General features: G+C 35.4%; 4 protein-coding genes across 5 annotated transcripts; 2 read left to right on the forward strand and 2 right to left on the reverse strand.

Moving 5' to 3' along the window:
- The first annotated feature begins 1,348 nt into the window (after window positions 1-1,348).
- LOC149725673 (proteasome activator complex subunit 3-like) lies at window positions 1,349-6,861 on the forward strand. Of its 2 annotated transcripts, none has more exons than XM_089891267.1 (7): window positions 1,349-1,803; window positions 2,805-2,900; window positions 3,489-3,663; window positions 4,574-4,755; window positions 5,159-5,241; window positions 5,899-6,025; window positions 6,441-6,861. In XM_089891267.1, exons 1-7 carry the CDS (start codon window positions 1,759-1,761, stop codon window positions 6,519-6,521), a joined length of 789 nt encoding a protein of 262 aa, XP_089747393.1. In that variant the 5' UTR covers window positions 1,349-1,758; the 3' UTR covers window positions 6,522-6,861. The 2 variants fall into 2 exon arrangements, with proteins under 2 accessions (XP_089747393.1, XP_089747394.1); XM_089891268.1 differs by lacking the exon at window positions 1,349-1,803 and adding an exon at window positions 1,815-1,972.
- A 130-nt stretch (window positions 6,862-6,991) lies between these two features.
- Window positions 6,992-14,495, forward strand: LOC149725674 (chymotrypsin B-like). The gene is made up of 10 exons (XM_089891256.1): window positions 6,992-7,731; window positions 7,957-8,166; window positions 8,751-8,888; window positions 9,700-9,894; window positions 10,452-10,603; window positions 10,982-11,079; window positions 11,686-11,825; window positions 12,635-12,763; window positions 13,527-13,672; window positions 14,216-14,495. Exons 1-10 carry the CDS (start codon window positions 7,656-7,658, stop codon window positions 14,378-14,380), a joined length of 1,449 nt encoding a protein of 482 aa, XP_089747382.1. The 5' UTR covers window positions 6,992-7,655; the 3' UTR covers window positions 14,381-14,495.
- On the reverse strand, window positions 14,414-18,485 carry LOC149725675 (uncharacterized). Its single transcript, XM_089891269.1, has 5 exons — window positions 18,372-18,485; window positions 17,727-17,812; window positions 17,015-17,148; window positions 15,659-15,830; window positions 14,414-15,488 (listed from the first exon to the last, which is right to left on the reverse strand). The coding sequence occupies exons 1-5, from the start codon at window positions 18,481-18,483 to the stop codon at window positions 15,147-15,149; spliced, it is 846 nt and encodes a 281-aa protein (XP_089747395.1). The 5' UTR covers window positions 18,484-18,485; the 3' UTR covers window positions 14,414-15,146.
- A 1,898-nt stretch (window positions 18,486-20,383) lies between these two features.
- Window positions 20,384-23,018, reverse strand: LOC149725676 (uncharacterized). The gene is made up of 3 exons (XM_089891146.1): window positions 22,864-23,018; window positions 21,507-21,678; window positions 20,384-21,334 (listed from the first exon to the last, which is right to left on the reverse strand). Exons 1-3 carry the CDS (start codon window positions 22,992-22,994, stop codon window positions 20,993-20,995), a joined length of 645 nt encoding a protein of 214 aa, XP_089747272.1. The 5' UTR covers window positions 22,995-23,018; the 3' UTR covers window positions 20,384-20,992.
- Between the last annotated feature and the right edge of the window lie 1,054 nt (window positions 23,019-24,072).

The raw sequence follows: 24,072 nt of genomic DNA on the forward strand, positions 1-24,072 counted from the left end.
TTCCATGCCACAATAGGAAATCCTACTTAAGTAAATATGTATTTTTTCCATTGTTTAATTAATTGGCGCGCGTGGGACAAATTATGTATTTGCATCACCAAAAGTTTGTAAAAAAATTGCGCGTGCACCTGTCATACTTTGCAGTCTGAAGTGCTCGTAGAGACACGATACTAAGAAAATAAAAATATCAATGATACATATATAGGCACTAGTGAAGAATCCTTTCGTTAGGAAAGGTTGGTAATTATTGGATATTATTTAGAGATTAGAGGTTAATGGTTATTATAGAGGTTAATATAATAACTTTTATTGGTCTCTTCGATTACGGTAGCGAAGATTTAAAAATATTTTAAACGAAAAGACAGGATATAGCGACAAAACAACAGTTTTTAAAACACGCTTACGGTTAAAACATATATACATTTATTTGGAAGAAAATAAGCGTTAGTAGTTGCAGATAAGAGATAATACAGGAGAGAAGATTCTTCACTAGCAGTATAAGACCAACAAAACATACATGTCATTTTGTGGAGAATGAATGTAAATTGCTTTATCCTTGCGTAGCCGGAAAACGATAGTCGGTAAAACAGGGGTGTTCTGTTTCACATACACCTCGTGCCAGCTTACGAATTATATGTGATATGTATTAATGTATGTAACTTTGTGGGTGACTATTTTTTGGCGGATTGTTTCATTTTTTAGATATGTATAACTGATAATTTGCAAATTAGTAACCATTGCGGTGCTAGTGAAGAATCTCCACCCCCCCCTACCTTATTTGCTAACCACTAACCCCTAGGTTAAGGGGTTAGGTGTTGATGGTTAGAGGGTTATGGTTATAGGGGTTAGTAGTTAGTTGTTATAGGGGTTAGTGGTTAGCAAATAAAGTGGGGGGAGATTCTTCACTAGCACCACCATTGCAATTGTGTCTTTGCAAAGGACACAATTGGGCAAGTACGCCAACAATGGTAGCAGCGACGAGCCTTGAACACATTACCTCTGGATTAAAGGCAGGCGTGCTAACCACTTTGCTACGCCGCCGAACAATATTAAATCATTAAAAAAATGTCTGCTTAAAAAATGTAGTGTACTCTAGGTACACAAAAACACAAAACATTATGTTCTACTAAATGACTAAAACATCTTAAAAATTTGTAACCTTGTGTACGTTTCTTTTTTAGTTTTCTCGGTCGGCGGGAATTTCTTAAACTTCGACCCTCCGGTTATCTGTTTTAAGATTTAATCGCTGTAACGAAATTGCGCTTTACTGCTCTCTAACGGGCACGCGTTTAGGGGTATAAAAATTGCGAAAAAAAAATTAAAAATATGTTTTATAATTGAGCGTCAAAATACTATATTATGCACGTATACAATGTTTTAATAACACTACAGTATTTTCATTAAATATGCAAGGATTTTAAATTATATATATGAGCTTTTTTGTCATAAACACATAACAAAAAATAACACTCGTATTTTTTAAACCAAAATACATAAATTTCTGTTCAAATAGTTTTAAATTTTTCTTGGGCTGGCGCATGTTTTATTTGTTTGGTTTAAACGGATATGCTTGAATTTGAATTTTGTTATTCGCACGTGTTGTTTGTTATGCAATTTACGTTCTATGCAATAAGACACGTGGTGTAACTCGACAGTGAGCATGAGGTGTAAAAACAAATAAATAACCTTTTGTAAGAAGTGATTATGAAGACGTCCATGTTTTAATTCAACAGTGAGCATGAGGTGTATGAATACAACATGTGTGTCTGGTGTATAAGAAGACACCCATGTTATAACTCAACAGTAAGCATGAGGTTGTTTTACACTTGTATATTAACATAGAAACCTCTACAGTACATCCAGGTGCCAAAATAACAGTGTAATTCATATTGTATATATAACAGAAAAAGCATATCGTTTTACTATATTTAAAATGGAGTTAAAAATTAAAGACAAAGAATTAAAATTACAGGTATATATATTTAATTCATGCGGGGTCCCTTTAATTAGTGCATGTCCGCAATATTTTCTATGTTCGTAATATCATCCGGCTAAGTGGTTAGCGCGCCTGCCTCTAACCCAGAGGTAATTGATTCAAGGCTCGTCGCTGCTACCATTGTGGGCGTATGTGTCCTTGGGCAAGACACTTAACTGCAATTGCTCCAACCCAGTGGTCACTAATGGTTTGTCAAAATTATCAGCCATACACAAAAAAAATGAAAAAAATCCAAAAAAAATAATCACCCACAAAGTAACATACATGGTAACTCGTCAGCTGGCACGAGGTGTATGAACACCCGTGTTATAACGACTGTCGTTTTCCGGCCACGCGAGGATAAAGTAAGTTACATACATACAATATATACTACATAGTGGGCATGCACTAATTAAAGGGATCATTCATGTTCATTGGTTTTATAGTATTATTTTATTTTGTTAGAATACTGTTAAATAAACTTTATTATTTAAAATTTTAGGGATTTTGATTTATTATAATAATAATAACTTTATTTGTCTCTTCGATTACGGTAGCGAAGATTTAGAAATATTTTAAACGAAAAGACAGGATACAGCGACAAAATAACAGTTGTTAAAACACGCTTACAGTAAAAATATATTTACATTTAATTGGAAGAAAATAAGCGTGGGCGCTACACCTAGCAGAAAAATGAGCTATTTATGTTTAAATATTACCAAGTTAACTTCTCATAGAATCAAAAGTGTGCATTAAAAAGTAATATTGCGGTCACACACATATATAAATATATATATTTATATATATGTACATATTTTAACTATTTCAGATAAAGAATTTTAAAGATGAAATAACGAAGGAAGCAGAACATCTAATAAACGATTTTTTTCCACGAAAATGCATTGAGTTGAATGAGTATTTAAAAGTGAGTTTCATAATTGCATTAATATACTGATATCGTTGTTGGCGTATGTGTTCTTGGGCAAGACACTTAACTGCAATTGCTCCAACCCAGTGGTCACTAATGGGTTGTCCAAATTATCAGCCATACATAAAAAAAGGAAAAAAAAAATCTCTGAAAAAATTATCACAAAGTTACATACATGGTAACTTGTAAGCTGGCACAAGGTGTATAAAACAGAATACCCGTGTTATAACGACTGTCGTTTTTTAGCCACGCGAGGATAAATAGGTTACATTCATTCTTTCATAACTAAAAAGGAAGCACGAGGTGTATGATACAGAACACTCTTGTTATAACGACTGTCATTTTTCGGCCATGCGAGGATAAAGTAAGTTACATACACTATGCCTGGTAACAACAGTATGTATAGTTCTGTTAGGTAAGATGGGACACCTTTAACACATAATATCCAATTATCCTGATCGTGTTTTAAAAAATTACCAACGGTCTATGGAAGTTGTGAGAATACAGTTTTATAATTCTTCGAATATTCTTTGTTTACCCTCTGTATTATATCACTAATTCAACATTTTTTTCCACAACCTTCAGGCTGACCACATGCAGCTTTCCCAATCTTCTTCAGTCATTGTCCCAATAAACCTACCAATTCCGGACCCTGTTCTTGTAAAAAATAATGACAGCGGTGACGCAACACCAGCGAAAAAACGCAGAGTCGTTACGGAAGAAAGAAACCATGCCGAGTCAATTTCTCAAAATATTCCAGGTAATTTTTAAAAAAAGTTTTGAGGTAATTTGGGTTTTCATATTTTTAACTACAAACAACATTATAATATATATATATATAATACATATATTATATATTTCGCCTAGCAAGCTGCCTCTAACCCAGAGGTAATGGGTTCAAGGCTTGTCACTGCTACCATTATGGGCGTATGTGTCCTTGGGCAAGACAATTAATGGCAATTGCTCTAACCCAGTGGTCACTAATGGGTTGTCCAAATTATCAGCCGTACAAAAACAATAAAAAAATCCCCCTAAAAATAATCACCCCCAAAGTAACATACATGGTAACTCATAAGCTGGCACGAGTTATATGAAACAGAACACCCGTTCTATAACGACTGTCATTTTCCGGCCACACGAGGATAAAGCAAGTTACGTTCATATATTTGACATTTTGCCCAAAATATATATTTTAACATGTACATTTGAAAACTCTCTAATACCCTTTTTGCATGGTCACTTTTATGCGTGTAAGTACTCGCATAAACAAAGTTAACACACATAACGTCATAAGCGTGTCATCTGCTGTAGGAGGTTGGTTGTTACTCGCATTATGCGAGTAAAGAAAAGTAAGGTGAAGTACAGTTTCACTTTTAAGAGCCTAATCTTTTTCGGGTATTAATTTTATAGGTTTTCGTTGGTAATAGCACCATAAAGTATTAAAACTTATTTTATAAACTAGATTTAATAATATTGCGCTAAAATAAGCTTACTCAATGTTGATACGCGCATAAACCAATGACCATGCAAAATAACGCTGTTATCAAGTTATCATATGACGAGTTAATGCGGATCGTTATTTGCATTAACTTTTTACCATGCAAAAAGGGTATAGCTATTATAGTACATTCAGTAACCCAATAATTTAGAACTGAATAAATTTTTTGCAGGCACAAAAGTTTTTACATTTCCAAACGGGACAATTCCTTGCAACGAACATTTAAAGAAAATGGCTGACTATCTAAAACCAGAAGTTCGGACGTTAATTGAAAAATGTAACACTGTCAGAATGTGGGTCACGCATTTGATTCCAAAAATTGAAGACGGGAATAATTTTGGAGTTTCTATACAGGTGGAAGAATGAATGAATAAAATACATAAATTATGAATGTATGAATGAATGAATGAATGAATGAATGAATGAATGAATGAATGAATGGAATGAATGAATGAATGAATGAATGAATGAATGAATGAATGAATGAATGAATGAATGAATGAATGAATGAATGAATGAATGAATGAATGAACGAATGTAATAAGTAAATGAAAAAAGATGAATAAAATAACTAATATTATAAATAAATAAATGAATGAATGAATGAATGAATGAACGAACGAATGTCATAAATAAATAAAATGTATCAATGAATGAATGAACAAAGTAATAAATGTAACCCCAAGTTTGATGCCTATGGTATGTCCTATAGATATTCGTTCTATTTAACATATTTTATTTTACAACTTTATTTTAGGAGGAAACATTGGGAGAGATAAGACAAGTTGAAAGCGAAAGTTCAGGTTTTTTGGATCAAATAGCGAAGTATTACTGTACGAGGTAATTGAGTTCTAAATGAATGTCGCTTTTTTTCGTACTGTAAATTATGGTTATAACATGGTGTATTCATACACCTCATGCTAACTGTCGAGTTATAACATGGGTGTCTTCTTATACACCAGACACACATGGTGTATTCATAAGCCTCATGCTCACTGTTAAGTTATAACATTGGTGTCTTCTTATACACCAGATATACATGGTGTATTCATACACCTTATGCTCACTGTTGAGTTATAACATGGGTGTTTACTTATACACCAGACAGACATGATGTATTCATACACCTCATGCTCACTGTTAAGTTATAACATGGGTGTCTTCTTATACACCAGACACACATAGTGTATTCATACACCTCATGCTCACTGTTAAGTTATAACATGGGTGTCTTCTTATACACCAGACACACATAGTGTATTCATACACCTCATGCTCACTGTTAAGTTATAACATGGGTGTCTTCTTATACACAAGACACACATAGTGTATTCATACACCTCATGTTCACTGTTGAGTTATAACATGGGTGTCTTCCTATACAACAAACACACATGGTGTATTCATACACCTCATGCTCACTGTTGAGTTATATTACAACCATGTATTAGGCATAAACAGCCTACACCGTATAATTCAATACATTAATATTTACAGAGCACAGATAGTGGCAAAAGTGGCGAAGTACCCTCACATAGGAGATTATCGGCAGTTTATAAATGAAATTGACGAGAAGGAATTCTTGTGTTTACGAATGATCGCTGCAGAGCTTAGGAATCATTATGTAAGTTGTTGGTCTACACCTTATGCTCACTGTCGAGTTATAACATGGGTGTCTTCTTATACACCAGACACACATGGTGTATTCATACACCTCATGCTCACTGTCGAGTAAAAAAATGCTATTGTATAGTGTTTTTTATTGTTTTAATTTTAAATATGTATAATATTTTAATATATGTATAGTAGAGTGGGGAAAAATGGGACACTGTTTTGTTTTCTTGTTTTATTTGGTAGTAAACAAAGAACATTCTAAGAATTATTAAACCGTATTCTAACGACTCTCATAGACTGTTGTTAATTGTTTAAAACCTAATCAAGATATTTGGATATTATGTGCTAAAGGTGTCCTATCTTCCCCCAGCCTACTATATATATAAATATACTTACATTTCTTAATATTGCATTTGCTTTTTTAGTCTGTTCTTCATGATATGATTTTGAAGAACATCGAAAAAATCAAAAAACCACGAAATGTCAACATTGACGGAATGTATTGAATAAAATCCACAAAAATGTCTTCCATTTTTTAAAGGAAAACTTCAAAAATTAGCAAATTTTTTCGAAACAAATATTTTGGGGTGCAGGTCTTACTCTAAGCAGCCTCAAATAGGCGCCTATGTGATATTATAGCAATAATAATGGAAAAATTGTTCCAAATAAATTTTAGTCAAATGTATGAAATTTTTTATTTCGAGTTTTTTTCCTAAAGTTCGCCGTATTATTCTGGCGTTTTGTTTTACGGGTTAATTTTTAGGCTTTTTTCTGCTTAAAATCGTGTTTTATTCACTGCCGTGTTTTAGTGTAAATTCGTCGGTAAATAAAAAAATCCCGGCCAAATGAGTTGTAGGTGTTCCAGTTTTAACACAGTTTGTTTTGCATAAATGTAGCTTTTTTATCCTCGCGTGGCGGGGCAACGATGGTCGTTATAGCACGGGTGTTCTGTTTCATACACCTCGTGCCAGCTTACGAGTTACCACGTACGTAACTTATTTTAGGTTTATTTTTTTATGTATGGCTGATAATTTGGACAACCCATTAGTGACCACTGGGTTGGAGCAATTGCCGTTAAGTGTCTTGCCCAAGGACACAAACGCCTACAATGGTAGCAGCATCAAGTGTCTTAACTCGTACCCCTGGAAATAGTACAATTTAGCTCTATAGAACAGTTGGCTAGCGCGCCCACTGCCTCTTACCAAAAGGTATTAGGTTCAAATCTCATCGTTGCTACCATTGCGGGCGTATATGTTCAAGACACTTAACGGCAATTGCTCCAACACAGTGGTCACTAATGGGCTGTCTAAATTATCAGCCATTTAAAAACACAATCACTCACAAAGTAACATACATGGCAACTCGTAAGCTGGCACGAGGTGTACGAAACAGAACACCCATCCTATAACGACTGTTGTTTTTCAACCACGCGAGAATAAAGCAAGTTTGCATAATACTGTTTAAACAGTTTATTTGTATGCTATTAATGTATCCCAGCTTGCTAATTTAGAACCATATTGTGAAATTCCCACGGTTATGGCAGATTCAGCACTGTAGCGGTCTAAGCGTTATGACTATAAATACTGCGAACGTTTTAATATAGAATATATATACTGTTATTTGTGCCCGTTAATATCAATATGATACTTCGTGGATTTTTCTTATTTGCGTTGGCCAGTTGCTCTTTCGGGAGAAGCGTTAAGTCCAATGCAGAAGGTAAATAAATTTTGTGAATTTTGTGTTTTCTAAAGTGGAGTAAAATGGCAGACTTTTCGCATTTCGTTTGGTAGTAAATAAAGAGTATTTCCAAATTTATTAACAAAGTAACATACTTGGTAACTCGTAAGCGGGCACGAGGTGTATAAAACAAAACACTCGTATTGTAACGACTGTCGTTGCAACATCACGCAAGAAAAATTCTTCCATTCATTTTTGTTTCAGATTACGCGGCCACTGTGACTGCCTCTTCCGGTGTTATAACTAGCCCAGGATACCCGAATAGTTATGGTACTTCGGACGCTTCGAGCTGGAAATTCAGAGTCCCGGGAGCGCAGTCTTATACCTTAACATTTGATGATATGGATTTAGACAAATCGGGATGCTGGGATTACATTGTAATTTACGATGATGAACAGTTCACTGCACCAGGAGGTTAGATTTTGTATATCAAGATGTCACCCGCCGTATAGACGGTTGGTTAATTCGCCTGCCTCTAACCCAGAGGTAATGGGTTCAAGGCTCGTTACTGCTACCATTGCGGGCGTATATGTGTCCTTGGGCATGACACTCAACGGCAATTGTTTCAACTCAGTGGTCACTAATGGGTTGTCCAAATTATCCAGACACACATAAAAATAGTTCATTCATAATTAAAAAAAAAATCAAGAAAAAATCAGCACCTAATAAAAACATACATGGTAACTCGTAAGCTGGCACGAGGTGTATGAAACAGAACATCCGTGTTAAAACGACTGTCGTTTAACGGCCACGCGAAAAGTTACATTCATTAATGATTTCTCCAACCCAGTGGTCACTACTGGGTTTTCTATAAATTTTCAGCCATAAAAATTGGATCTTGCGTAAAGTAACATGTTTGGTGTATGATACAGAACACCCATGCTATAACGACTGTTGTTTTCGGCCATACGGAGATAAACTACGTTGTTATTATATTTTCGACAAAAAAAAGCTTAAAAAGTTAGTTTCTTAAAAAAAACTTGGATTTTATTTTTCAGACACCATTTGCAACCAGCCAACTGCCCCAATAGTAAAACACACATCGGAAATTACAATTTCATTTCTAACGGCGTCCGCATTTGCCGCTGGTCCCCGCGGGCGTGGATTTAAAATTTCCTATCAAGCAAGTGGAAATGGTAGTGTAGTTTTATTTTGAATTTTTAGTAAAAACAATTAAAGTTAATTTATATGGTAGTGTGAAGGAGATGGGGCGTTTTTAATCTATTTTCTCGTCCCTTTTGGTGGTAAATAAAGAACATTCAAAGAATTATAAAACCGTATCCTCACGACTCTCATAAACCGTTGTTAATTGTTTAAAATGTTTTAAAGGTGTCCTATCTTTCCCACCCTATTATACTGTATTTTGGGTTTAGCAGAAACGATTTATCTGTCATAGCGCTTTTTACATTAGCCTATTTTAACGATTGCATTTTTGGTACTATATTATTTTTTGTTAATTGAATTAATGTTCGTTATCTTATTCCAAATATACCTATATTGTAGTTGTTTTATTTCGGAACACTTGATCCTAAATGTTATTTCGTTACAAGAACAGTCCAACTTAAAAAACATAATCACCCACAAAGTAACACACGTGGTAACTTGTAAACTGGCGCGAGGTGTATGAAACAGAACACCTATGTTATAACGACTCTGTTTTTCCATGCGAGGATAAAGCAAGTTACATTCATTTAACTCCTGAAAGTTCAACTTGATCATTCTGATTAAATAAATAAAAATGAAAAATCCCCTAAAAAAATGATCACCCACAAAGTAACATACATGGTAACTCGTAAGCTGGCACAAGGTGTTTGAAACAGAACACCCGTGTTATAACGACTGTCGTTTTCCGGCCACGCGAGGATAAAGTAAGTTACATTCATTCATTTATTCAACAGCTATAGATTCACATAAATTATTACAGTTTTCAAACTAACCATTTTTCAGTTTTCCCAACAATTCCACCAACTGACCCAGCTCCAGTGACCACACCAGCTGTAACTGCTACCCCAGAAAGTACAACTTTACCCCCTACAACTGTGGCCACAGGCGCCGCTACTACAATTGGGTTAACCACTTTACCCTACACGCCCCCACAAACTAACTTCCCGACGAACCCGCCACAAGGGGGAAAATTTCCTCGTAAGTTATTAATACAAATATTTTGCTGTTATTTTTTTCGACTGTTTTTAGCTGTTTTGGGGGGGCTGACTTTTTTGTTTTTTTAATATATTTTTCAAAAATTTTTTTCGCTGTTTTGTTTTGTTGTAATTTTTACACTTTATAATTGTAATGTAATTTTATAATTTTTTTTATTAACATAAATTTAGTGTCTGGTTAAAGTTATGTAAATGTATAGTACTGTGGGATAAGATATATGCCACATTATTTTTCTCTATATAGTGGGGTGGGGGAAGATGGGACACCTTTAGCACGAAATATATAAATATACTGATCGTATTTTAAACAATTAACAATGGTCTATGAAAGTCGCGAGGACAAGGTTTTATAATTCCTTGAATGCTTTTTGTTTGCTACCAAAATGTACGAGAAATTAGAATGAAAAGGTGTCCCATCTTCCCCAATCCTATTATATACATATTTCCTGAACGTGTTTTAAACGAAAAAAACAACCCCCCACCTACTATATACTATACACAAGCTATTTAAACTCTAACAAAATACGCAAATCAAAACAGCTGGCAACCAAGACGACAGCCAGTGCGGCCAGCCAGCGTACCAGCCAATGGTAACTAGCTTAGACTATATCGGGCAGGGACAACAGGTTTCGTACAACTCTCCGCGAGTGGTGAACGGGGAAACAGCTGTACCACATAGTTGGCCATGGCAGGTATACGTATAAATATTAAGTTACATTCCACTTAAAAACCTTTCGTTTGAATGTGAATATAACTGATTTATCCACGCGTGGCAACGACTATGAGTCTTTATAACTCTGGTGTTCTGTTTCATACACCTCGTGCCTGCCTTTTTTGGGAAATTTTTTTATGTATGCCTGACAAATTAGACATTCAATAAGTCACCACTTGACTATAGAAACTGCCGTTAAGTGTCTTGCCCAAGGACACATACGCTCACAATGGTAGCAGCGAAGAACCTTGAACCCATTACCTCTGGGTTAGATGAAGGGAACCAAACAATACTAAACTAAAATCACATGTATTAAAATCGCATTTGTGTCCATGCTAAATAGCCCTTCCGTATCCAGGTATCACTTCAAGGGTCTTATGGTTCAGCATATTGTGGGGGTACTTTGGTTCGAGACCAATGGGTTGTTACTGCAGCTCACTGCGCAGCACTTATATTGTAAGACCCTTATATTTATACACATTATTATTTATTTATCTTATTTCATTAGAAACTTATTGTTTTTATAAGCAATATTTTTTATTTTTCTGTAACAAAAAAATAATTTTTCCGGTTTATTTATACATTCATTCAATCATTGTTTTATTTATTTATTCATTTGCCCAATTAAACATAAATGGCTCGTTTGTCTGCTAGGTTTAGCGACCACGCTTATTTTCTTCCAATTAAATGTAAATATGTTTTTAACTGCGGTAAGCGTGTTTAACAATTGTTTTTTTGTTGCTATATCCTGTCTTTTCGTTTGAAATATTTCTAAAATTTCGCTACTGTAACCAAAGAAACACATACAGTTATTATTAATCAGCCAAACTTAAAATCAGCTAGCACACATAAAAGAATGAAAAACTTCCTAAAATAATCACCCACAAAGTAACATACTTGGTAACTCGTAAGCTGGCACGAGGTGAATGAAACACAACACCCGTGTTTAACGACTGTCGTTTTCCGGCCACACGAAGAAAAAGTAAGCTACATTCTTTCAAACTGTTCAACCCATAGTTGACCTATTTTAAATATACATTAACGGCATACCCCTCTTCACAGCATTGGTACCTACGGTTCCGACCAAGTGGGCTTAGGCATGCATGATAAAACTTTGCCAGAATCTTCAAGACAACTTATTGACGTAGTAGCAGTTTATGTACATCCTCAATACGATAACCCAGATCGTAGTCACGACGTTGGTAAGCGGTGGAAATTGTACAATAAACGTTCTAATATTTTGGACATATTCTTAACATATAGTAGGGTGGGGGAAGACGGGACACCTTTAGGACATAATATCCAAATATCCTGTTCGTGTTTTAAATAATTAACACCAGTCTATGGAAGTCGTGAGGATGCGGTTTCATAATTCTTTGAATGTTCTTTGTTTACTACCAAATGGAACGAGAAAATAGAGTCAAAAGGTGTCCCATCTTCCCCCACCCTACTCCATATTCGGGCGGTTGACACTTTTTTGTTTTGTTTTTAGCTCTAAATAAAGTAGAGACGCATTACCCTTTTTAGTCCTTATTTACTTTAAAGAAGAAAACGGATTTTACCTTTTTGGTCCTTTAATTTGTTGCGCAAATGTATTAAAATAAGAGCTTAACGAAGCCATTTGGGCGAAATATATCTTTTAATAAACAATTGGTTTGATTTGTAATAAATTCCGCGAATCTGACCCTGATCTGATGTACATATAGTTGAACGATTCTTGTATAGTGAAATGCAGTAATGATCTGGTGCTACGTCTATTTGAATAAGAGACTGACGATGCCCTTTAGGCGAAATATATTTCTCTTTTACTACTAGTGGTTGGACTTGATTTTTGTTGGTTACGTTTTCGTAGCACCAGATCAATTGGTTTGATTTTTGTATGTTACGTTTTCGTAGCACCAGATCCTTACTGTATTTCTTTACACAAGAATCGTTCAACTCTATGAGCACCAGATTTGGTTTAGATTCACGGACTTTACTACATTTTTTTCCAATTTTTTATGTATTTCAGCTATGGTGAAAATGGCAACTCCGGCTATTTTAAACGATCAAGTATCTTTGGCATGCGAGGCCCACGAAGGCTGGGAATTTCCACCTGGCATGGAATGCGTGGTTACCGGATGGGGCGTTACAGTAGAAGGTACAATTGTAGGCCTTAAGAAAAAAAAACTAAAAAAAATTAAGACCTGAATTATATTTCTGAAACAAAAACTTAAAAAAGACACACGTTAGGCCATAGTTTTACTTTTGAAGACAAAACTGAAAAAAAGAAAACATTTTTAGTCGTATTACTTGGAAAAAATAAATATAACCTATGGTATAACGGCTGTCGTTGCCTCGGCAGGCTAAATAAATAAATACATTAAGTTTTCATCAGAGTTGTAACACTTAAATCTGTTATATCCTGCATGTTTTCAATTACCACTACCATTAAGGGTGTTTTCTTGGTCAAGACACTTAACAGCAATTGCTCCAACCCAGTGGTCACTAATGGGTTGTCTAAATTCGTCCGGCGCCGTGGTATAGTGGTTAGCGCGCCTGCATGCAACCCAGAGGTATTGGGTTCAAGGCTCGACGCTGCTACCATTGTGGGCGTATGTGTCCCTAGGCAAGACACTTAACTGCAGTTGCTCCAACCCAGTGGTCACTAATGGGTTGTTTAAATTATCAGCCATACATAAAAAAATGAAAAAATCCAAGAAAAAAATAATCGCCCACAAAGTAACATACATGGTAACTCTTAAGCTGGCACGAGATGTTAAAACTCGTCTGATAACGACTGTCGTTTTCCGGCCACGCGAGAATAAAGTAAGTTACATTCATTCATTCATTCATTCGAATTGTCAAACAAGCAGGCGCGCTAACCACTTTGCGGCCAATATGATCATAAATATTACATTTAGGCGGGAATAGGGGGACTAACATCTTGCAGCAAGCACCCCTGCCTCTTATGAGCGACCAAGACTGTTATGATTTATACCAACAAGCTGGATTAGATACAACATCAGATATGCAATGCGCAGGAGGCGTGGGACAAGGAGCATGTAATGTAAGTAGTTTATTGTGTAGGATGTGATACCATTGGGGCATAAATCCAATATTTTCTGACAAATACACACACAATGGTAGCAACGACCAGCCTTGAACTCATTACCTCTTGGTTGGGGCAGTCGCGCTAAATACTTTGCTACAGCGCCGGACAATGTAATAGGGTAGTGAAATATGGGATACCGTTAGGACATAATTCCTATATTTCCTGATGTGTTTTAAACAATTAACAACGGTCTATAGGAGCCGTGAGGATACGGTTTTATAATTCTTTGAATGTTCTTTGTTTACTACCAAATGGGACGATAAAATACAATTGAAATTAGCACTTAAAATCTAAATATCCTAATCATGTTTAAAAAATTAAGAACTGTCTTTTTTTGGGTCGTGAGTATAAATTCTTATAATTCTTTGAATGTTCTTGTTTACTACCAAATAGGACGAAAAAATAGAGTAAAAATGTGTCCCATCTTACCCCAGTATACAATAAAACTAAAAAAGGATTGTAAAATATTAAAAACGAATCAAATATGTTATTTTACAGGGAGACAGCGGGGGCCCTCTAAACTGTTACGTCAATAACAGATGGTATCATATGGGTATTGTAAGCTTTGGCGAAGCTAATTGTGACACCGAAATAGCCAGTGTTTTCGCCAAGGTTTCCCATCTGCGAAATTTCATTGATAGCACGATCGAAAATTTTTCGTGATCGCGCGAATAAATTTGTGACGTAAGAACGACGTTACTGTATATCAAATTTATTGTTTGAGCTGTTATTTCATAAAGTGTGAATCATTCGGTGAATAATGATTCGATAATTTGTTATGCTTTTCATCTAGCATTGGCAAATCGTCTGGCCTACGAAACAAATTAATATCAAGAGAGCAAAGCTCTAATTAGTGGGCACGTATTAATGTAATCAGCACAACATTATTTACCTTATTAGTTTAAGTATTAGTTTAATCGTTTAATTGCTCCAAGCCAGTAATTACAAATAGGTTGTCCAAATTATCAGCCATACATAAAAAGTGAAGGAAAAAAACAACAAAAACTACACGATGTATGAACACCTGTGCTATAACGACTGGCGTTATCCGTCCACGCGAGGATAAAGTAAGTTACAATCAATCAAAAACAATTTAATAGCCTTGTGTTTTTTGCCATATATAGATACATTATAGAATGATTATAAAGAAATTGCTTTACCACAGAAAATGATATACAGGTATTTATATTCTTATTGATACATAATATTAGAATGTGTATTATATTAGGGTGGGGGAGACGCGAAACTTTAGCACATAATATCCAAATATTCTGAACATGTTTTAATCAATTAACAACGGTATATTAGGGTCGTGAGAATACAGTTTTATAATTCCTCGAATGTTCTTTCTTTACTACCAAATAAGACGACAAAATTGAAAAAAGGTTTCCAATCTCCCCCACCCTACTATATAAGTGTTAACACGCATTTATCCAGAGTTATCCGGCTCTATCCTGGGCAGCGGCTTCAATTTGATCGTGGGCGCTCGGTTGTAAACTTTTTCACCCGGTTTAAATATCAGATCTGGACTTCCAAAGTAAGCTATTCTAGCTGCTGCTCCGTATATATTATCTCTGGTTCGGATTTGTTCTTCAGTATCCGTATAAATGTATTTTAAGTGCGGATTGTGTTGTACGGCCGCTCTTGGGTGTATGTGAAGCGCATAATTTTCACTTAAATCATATTTGCTTTCAACTGCTGCCCCAAAGCCTTCGTATCCTTCAAACGGAAGCGGTCTGTTCAATGCAAACTCTTCAATGTGTACATTCGGCTAAAAAAACAACATTTTGTTTTAATAACTGTTTTTTGGCGCATTATCCGATTTTTCGTTTAAAATATTTCTAAATCTTTGTTACCGTTATAAGGAGACAAAAGGAATTATTACTAATATAATAAAATGAAAAGATTCTTTAATCAAAACTATGCAATTCATTTCAATACCGCCATGTTTTTTCGATAGAATTGGTGCAGACGGTTCTGTGCATATATATAGTATTTTTTTGGATTATAATTTTCAAGTGATTTCAAAAAACTCTCATGGAAAAACTTGTTCAGGAAATGCGAATTTGGTTCGGCCAGCAAGATTCCAGAATTGATGCTCACGGCGTGTTCACTGTAAAATCATATAGAACTCCTCCAATACAACTTGAATTATTATGAATGATTGAATGTAACTTGCTTTATCCTCGCGTTGCCGGAAAACGACAGTCGTTATAACACGGGTGTTCTGTTTCATACACTTCGTGCCAACTGTATGTTACTCTGTAGGTTATTATTTTTTAGATTTTTATGTCTTTTTTTATGTATATGGCTGATATTTTGAACAACCCAGTGGTGAGCAATGGGTTGGAGCAAATGCCGTTAAGTGTCTTGCCCAAGGACACATACGCCACAGTGGAAGCGCAGTGACGAGCTTTGAACCCATTACCTATGGTTTAGAGGGAGGCGCACTAACTACTTTGTCACGGCAGCCGACTGATTATGAATGAATGACCCTTAGTTAACCACGCGTAACGCGACAGCCGTCGTTATACCACGCATTTCATTCACCTTGTGACACAGTTGGTTAGTCTGCCTCTAACCTAAAGGTTTTGAGTTTAAGGCTCGTCGCTGCTACCATTGTGGGCATATGTGTTTTGGGGCAAGACACTTAACGGCAATTGCTCCGACCAGTGGTCACTAATGGGCTGTTCAAATGTTCAGCCATGAAATATATATAGAGAGCAGGGTGAGGGAAAATGGGACACCTTTAGAACATAATATTCAAATATTCGCTGACCGAGTCGTAAGGATACGGTTTTATAACCCTTTGAATTTTCTTTGATTACTACCAAATGGGACGGGAAAATAAAATGAAAATGCGTCTCATCTTCCCCACCCTACTGTATATAAGCAATTATCCTCAAATTTACATACGTGGTAACCAGTAAACTGGACATATGTGGTAACCAGTAATGAAACAGAACACCCGTGTTATAACGACTGTTGTTTTCCAGCCATGCAAGGATAAAGCAAGTTACATTCATTCATTTATCATCTTGATCACAATCACTACGGTATGGTATAAGTCATTACCTTATTATGTATTTCGGTGGGGGGAAATGGGACACCTCTTCGTTCTATTTTCTCGTTTAATTTAGTAGTAAACAAAGAACATTTAAAGAATATTAAAAGCGTATCCTCACAATTCCCGTAGACCGTTGTTAATAGTTTAAAATACGATCAGGATATTTGGATATTATGTCCTAAAGGTGTCTCGTTTCCCCACCCTATATAATATTTCCTAATAAAACTTACCGTCCAGCAACGAAAGAAAAGCGGCGAAGAGAGTCAAGGTTTTTTAATAGAATAACATCGTTGTCCACGTATATACCTCCATGCTCAAGCAGTTTTGTAATTCTAACTACTACTGACCGAGAATCCGCCTTTAGCTGTATGTACGAATAAAAGCATTAACTAAATACAAATGTGTTTTTAACTGTAAGCGTGTTTTAACAACTGTTGTTTTGTCGCTATATCCTGTCTTTTCGTTGAAAACAATTCCAAATCTTCGCTACCGTAATCGAAGAGACAAATAACAGTTATTATTAGCTACAATTAACAGTAATAGATTTCGTTGGGCCATGAGTAATGTAAAATAGTATTCTTTTTAATTTCTTTTTTCGTCTACCGGCAAAAAGTTCTGCTAACCGACGAAAAAATTTTGATCACCCACAAAGTTATATACGTGGTAACGTACGTTATTCGTACAACATCTGATTTAAGCGCGCAAGAGGTGTTTAAAACAAGATGTTATAACAACTATGTTATACCTATGTTATAACAACTGTCCTTACTCCTCTATTCGAAGTTAAATGAGTCACATTAATTCAACTTTTAATACAGTAATCAGACTTTTAACAACTTAACGTTAATACAACGTTAATCAAACCTAATTATTTTGTAAGATTTAACAAATAAATTGATTTTTTTATTTAGATTTATTTAGAAGATTTACACGAGTACTTGCCTGTTTCCCGTTGACAAATTTTGGGTCTTCTACTTTAACCCAGCGGAGGCATGGTATATCTTGAATTGCTTTTTGGGCGAATTCACCTACAAATTACAACAAACATAATAATAAATGTATTTGTCTCTTCAATTATGGCAGCGAAGATTTAGATTTATTTTAAACGAAAAGACATGATATACCTGCAAAACAACAGTTGTTAAAACACGTTTACAGTTTAAAATATATTTACATTTAATTGGAAGAAAATAGGCGTGGTCGCTTCACCTAGCAGACAAACAAGCCATTTATGGGTAATTATTTTTAAGTTAAACCTCTAATAGAAACAGAAGGGTGTGTAAAGATACGAACCGTACAGTGAGGGTCGGCTTTAAAAAGGTTTAATCCAGTAGTATAGTTTTGGTTTTTTAGTTGTTTATGATATAGTAGTGAGAGGAAAGATGGGACACCTTTCTATCCCATTTTCTCGTCCCATTTGGTAGTAACCAAAGAAATTTCAATTTCCACGACCGCCATATACCGTTGTTACAATTTTTATAGCACGTTCAGCATAGTTAAGATTTTATAGGCTAAAGGTGTCCAGTCTTCCCCACCCTACTATATATGATACTTTCACCTAACTGTAGTATTATGTTTAATACGTACTTGTAGGTATATCAGTTGTGTAGTAAACAATAATAGCTTCAGGTTGTTGTATTCTCGCCATTGACCGTAAGGCTAAATACTTAAGAAAGTCGAACTTAATATTCCCAACCATTATTAGATAAACAATATTTGGGATTTTGTATTTTTTCCCGAATTGGTCAAAATCTCGTTTTTCCGCCAAGTCGCCACATGTTATAGGTAAAACTGGCAAAGTCTTACAAACTGTGTAATTCATCACAATTGATGTTTTTTTGCAGGAACTCTTGCGATGCGAAATATATGTTTGTTTCTGCAGCGCCTCTGCTAGGTTTTGCTTGCGTCCTGGATTTGTTGATTTATAAACTACCAATAATAATGCTAATACAATTGCCATTAACAGAGAAAATTGCCTTTTTTTGTTAAAGTGAAACATTTTTGTCCAAATGTTTAAACCTTGGCTAAAAAAAACATAAATTTCATTTATAATTTACATAGTAGGGTGGGGGAGATGGGACACCTTTTAGCTCTAATTTCTCGTCCGATTTGTAGTAAACAATGAACATTCAAATGGGTATAAAACTATACCCTCACGACTCCTGTAGACCGTCTTTATTTGCTTAAAACACGATCACGATATTTGGATGTTATGTGCCAAAGGTGTCCCATTTTCTCCCACCCAAATATATAGTAGCGCTTGACTGCCTTGCCAACTTTATGATCAAGTTTACCTAAGTTTGACAGTGTTATGCAAACTTGGCCATTAAACAATAGCATTTTGAGCTCAAAATATTTGACTGTTCTCACTGTTTTCGTTTACATTTTATAATATTATAACTAAAACCAAAGCGTCTTTGACGAACTGTTAACGAATGGCGCCTACGTTTTTGAAGTCTGCCGCTAATATCTGTGCCGGCGAACGTTGATGCATGATTGTGCTGCATATTAATCGCCGGAAATTCTGTTATTCAGATGCTATTGTTTATAGAACCGTGCTGTATTGCGGTTGCTGCACATTAGTATCTACGATTGCGTGCTAGTTTGTGGCAATGCTCTGTGATACCACTCTCTCCTTGTGTTGCTCTACCTTGTGTTTATAATAATCTTTTTGTCTCTTCGATTACGGCAGCAAAGACTTAAAAATATTATTACCGTATAGTGACAAAATAACAGTTGCTACCATTGTGGGCGTATGTGTCCTTGGGCAAGACGCTTAACGGCAATTGCTCCAACCCAGTGGTCACTAATGGGTTGTCCAAATTAGCAGCCATACACAAAAAAAAATGGAAAAATCTAAAAAAAATAATCACCCACAAAGTAACATACATGGTAACTCGTAAGCTGGCACGAGGTGTATGAACAACCGTTTTATAACTACTGTCATTTTCCGGCCACGCGAGGATAAAGTAAGTTACATGCATACATACATTTAAAAACATTTACATTTTTTTGGAAGAAAAAGCGTGGTCGCTACACCTTCTTTTACAAAACACGCAAGGCAAAAATTTTCTTAAGTTATCAAAGCATCAGCCTGGTGGATCCTAATCAAAATCCACTGTTGTTTTGTCGCTATATCCTTCCTTTCGTTTTTAATATTTCAAAATCTTTGCTACCGTAATCTAAAAAACAAATAAAGTTATTATTGTAATATATATTATCTTAGAAATACAGTGCCGAAATTGCTATAAAGAAAAATCCATTTACTTGACTTGTTTTAATTGTATGATACAGAGCTGAAGTGAAAACGTTGTCGTTAGTTTATTTGTACTTAAACGCATGCTCGTGTTTGGCCATTATTAGAGTTACGGGACACTGAATAAACGGATAATAAATGAATGTAGATAGCTTTATCCTCGCGTCGCCGGAAAACGACAGTCGTTATAAAACGAGTATTTTACACTGATACCTTATTATTATTATTATTATTATTATGAGTAAATGTGCAAAAAAAACGTGTATTAAACAGATAAAACAAAATAATAACAAGAGAGCAAAGCTCTAATTGATGGGCACGTATTAAACAAATCAGCACAACATTATTTAACCATATTAGTCTAATCGTTTTATTCGGCAAGATAATTAACGGCAATTGCTCCAACCTAGTGATCACCAGGTTGTCTAAATTATCAGCCATACATAAAAAGTGAAGGAAAAAAATTAATCACCCACAAAGTAACATACATGGTAACTCGTAAGCTGGCACGAGGTGTATGAACACCTGTGTTATAACGACTGTCGTTTTCCGGCCACGCGAGGGAAAAGTATAAATTACAATTATTTAAAAATAATTTAATAGCCTTGTGTTTTTGCCATATATATATATATATATATATATAGATTCATTATAGAATGATTATAAAGAAATTCCTTTACCACAGAAAATGATATACAGGTATTTATATTCTTATTGAAACATATTATTAGAATGTGTATTATAGTAGGGTGGGGGAGACGCGAAACTTTTAGCACATAATATCCAAATATCCTGAACATGTTTTAATCAATTAACAACGGTATATTAGGGTCGTGAGAATACAGTTTTATAATTCCTCGAATGTTTTTTCTTTACTACCAAATAAGACGACAAAATTGAATTAAAAGGTTTCCAATCTCCCCCACCCTACTATATAAGTGTTAACACGCATTTATCCAGAGTTATCCGGCTCTATCCTGGGCAGCGGCTTCAATTTGATCGTGGGCGCTCGGTTGTAAACTTTTTCACCCGGTTTAAATATCAGATCTGGACTTCCAAAGTAAGCTATTCTAGCTGCTGCTCCGTATATATTATCTCTGGTTCGGATTTGTTCTTCAGTATCCGTATAAATGTATTGTAAATGCAGATTGTGTTGTACGGCCGCTCTTGGGTGTATGTGAAGCGCATAATTTTCACTTAAATCATATTTGCTTTCAACTGCTGCCCCAAGGCCTTCGTATCCTTCAAACGGAAGCGGTCTGTTCAATGCAAACTCTTCAATGTGTACATTCGGCTAAAAAAACAACATTTTGTTTTAATAACTGTTTTTTGGCGCTTTATCCGATTTTTCGTTTGAGATATTTCTAAATCTTTGTTACCGTTATAAAGAGACAAAAGGAATTATTACTATTATAATAAAATGAAAAGATTCTTCAATCAAAACTATGCACTTCATTTCAATTTACCGCCATGTTTTTTCGATAGAATTGGTGTAGACCGTCCTGTGCATATATATAGTATTTTTTTGGATTATAATTTTGAAGTGATTTCAAAAAACTCTCATGGAAAAACTTGTTCAGGAAATGCGAATTTGGTTCGGCCAGCAAGATTCCAGAATTGATGCTCACGGCGTGTTCCCTGTAAAATCATATAGAACTCCTCCAATACAACTTGAATTATTATGAATGATTGAATGTAACTTGCTTTATCCTCGCGTGGCCGGAAAACGACAGTCGTTATAACACAGGTGTTCTGTTTCATACACTTCGTGCCAACTGTATGTTACTCTGTAGGTTATTATTTTTTAGATTTTTATGTCTTTTTTTTATGTATATGGCTGATATTTTGAACAACCCAGTGGTGAGCAATGGGTTGGAGCAATTGCCGTTAAGTGTCTTGCCCAAGGACACATACGCCACAGTGGAAGCGCAGTGACGAGCTTTGAACCCAATACCTATGGTTTAGAGGGAGGCGCACTAACTACTTTGTCACGGCAGCCGACTGATTATGAATGAATGACCCTTAGTTAACCACGCGTAACGCGACAGCCGTCGTTATACCACGCATTTCATTCACCTTGTGACACAGTTGGTTAGTCTGCCTCTAACCTAAAAGTTTTGAGTTTAAGGCTCGTCGCTGCTACCATTGTGGGCATATGTGTTTTGGGGCAAGACACTTAACGGCAATTGCTCCGACCAGTGGTCACTAATGGGCTGTTCAAATGTTCAGCCATGAAATATATATAGAGAGCAGGGTGAGGGAAAATGGGACACCTTTAGAACATAATATTCAAATATTCGCTGACCGAGTCGTAAGGATACGGTTTTATAACCCTTTGAATTTTCTTTGATTACTACCAAATGGGACGGGAAAATAAAATGAAAATGTGTCTCATCTTCCCCACCCTACTATATATAAGCAATTATCCTCAAATTTACATACGTGGTAACCAGTAAACTGGACATATGTGGTAACCAGTAATGAAACAGAACACGCGTGTTATAACGACTGTTGTTTTCCAGCCATGCAAGGATAAAGCAAGTTACATTCATTCATTTATCATCTTGATCACAATCACTACGGTATGGTATAAGACATTACCTTATTATGTATTTCGGTGGGGGGAAATGGGACACCTCTTCGTTCTATTTTCTCGTTTAATTTAGTAGTAAACAAAGAACATTTAAAGAATATTAAAAGCGTATCCTCACAATTCCCGTAGACCGTTGTTAATTGTTTAAAATACGATCAGGATATTTGGATATTATGTCCTAAAGGTGTCTCGTTTCCCCACCCTATATAATATTTCCTAATAAAACTTACCGTCCAGCAACGAAAGAAAAGCGGCGAAGAGAGTCAAGGTTTTTTAATAGAATAACATCATTGTCCACGTATATACCCCCATGTTCAAGCAGTTTTGTAATTCTAACTATTACTGACCGAGAATCCGCCATTAGCTGTATGTACGAATAAAAGCATTAACTAAATGTAAATATGTTTTTAACTGTAAGCGTGTTTTAACAACTGTTGTTTTGTCGCTATATCCTGTCTTTTCGTTGAAAACAATTCCAAATCTTCGCTACCGTAATCGAAGAGACAAATAACAGTTATTATTAGCTACAATTAACAGTAATAGATTTCGTTGGGCCATGAGTAATGTAAAATAGTATTCTTTTTAATTTCTTTTTTCGTCTACCGGCAAAAAGTTCTGCTAACCGACGAAAAAATTTTGATCACCCACAAAGTTATATACGTGGTAACGTACGTTATTCGTACAACATCTGATTTAAGCGCGCAAGAGGTGTTTAAAACAAGATGTTATAACAACTATGTTATACCTATGTTATAACAACTGTCCTTACTCCTCTATTCGAAGTTAAATGAGTCACATTAATCCAACTTTTAATACAGTAATCAGACTTTTAACAACTTAACGTTAATACAACGTTAATCAAACCTAATTATTTTGTAAGATTTAACAAATAAATTGATTTTTTTATTTAGATTTATTTAGAAGATTTACACGAGTACTTGCCTGTTTCCCGTTGACAAATTTTGGGTCTTCTACTTTAACCCAGCGGAGGCATGGTATATCTTGAATTGCTTTTTGGGCGAATTCACCTACAAATTACAACAAACATAATAATAAATGTATTTGTCTCTTCAATTATGGCAGCGAAGATTTAGAAATATTTTAAACGAAAAGACAGGATATACCTGCAAAACAACAGTTGTTAAAACACGTTTACAGTTTAAAATATATTTACATTTAATTGGAAGAAAATAGGCGTGGTCGCTTCACCTAGCAGACAAACGAGTCATTTATGGGTAATAATTTTTAAGGTAAACCTCTAATAGAAACAGAAGGGTGTGTACAGATACGAACCCTACAGTGGGGGTCGGCTTTAAAAAGGTTTAATCCAGTAGTATAGTTTTAGTTTTTTAGTTGTTTATGATATAGTAGTGTGAGGAAAGATGGGACACCTTTTTATCCCATTTTCTCGTCCCATTTGGTAGTAACCAAAGAAATTT

The sequence above is a fragment of the Ciona robusta genome, chromosome 13 (assembly GCF_009617815.1).
Source record: "Ciona robusta chromosome 13, ASM961781v2".
Lineage (NCBI taxonomy): Eukaryota > Metazoa > Chordata > Ascidiacea > Phlebobranchia > Cionidae > Ciona > Ciona robusta.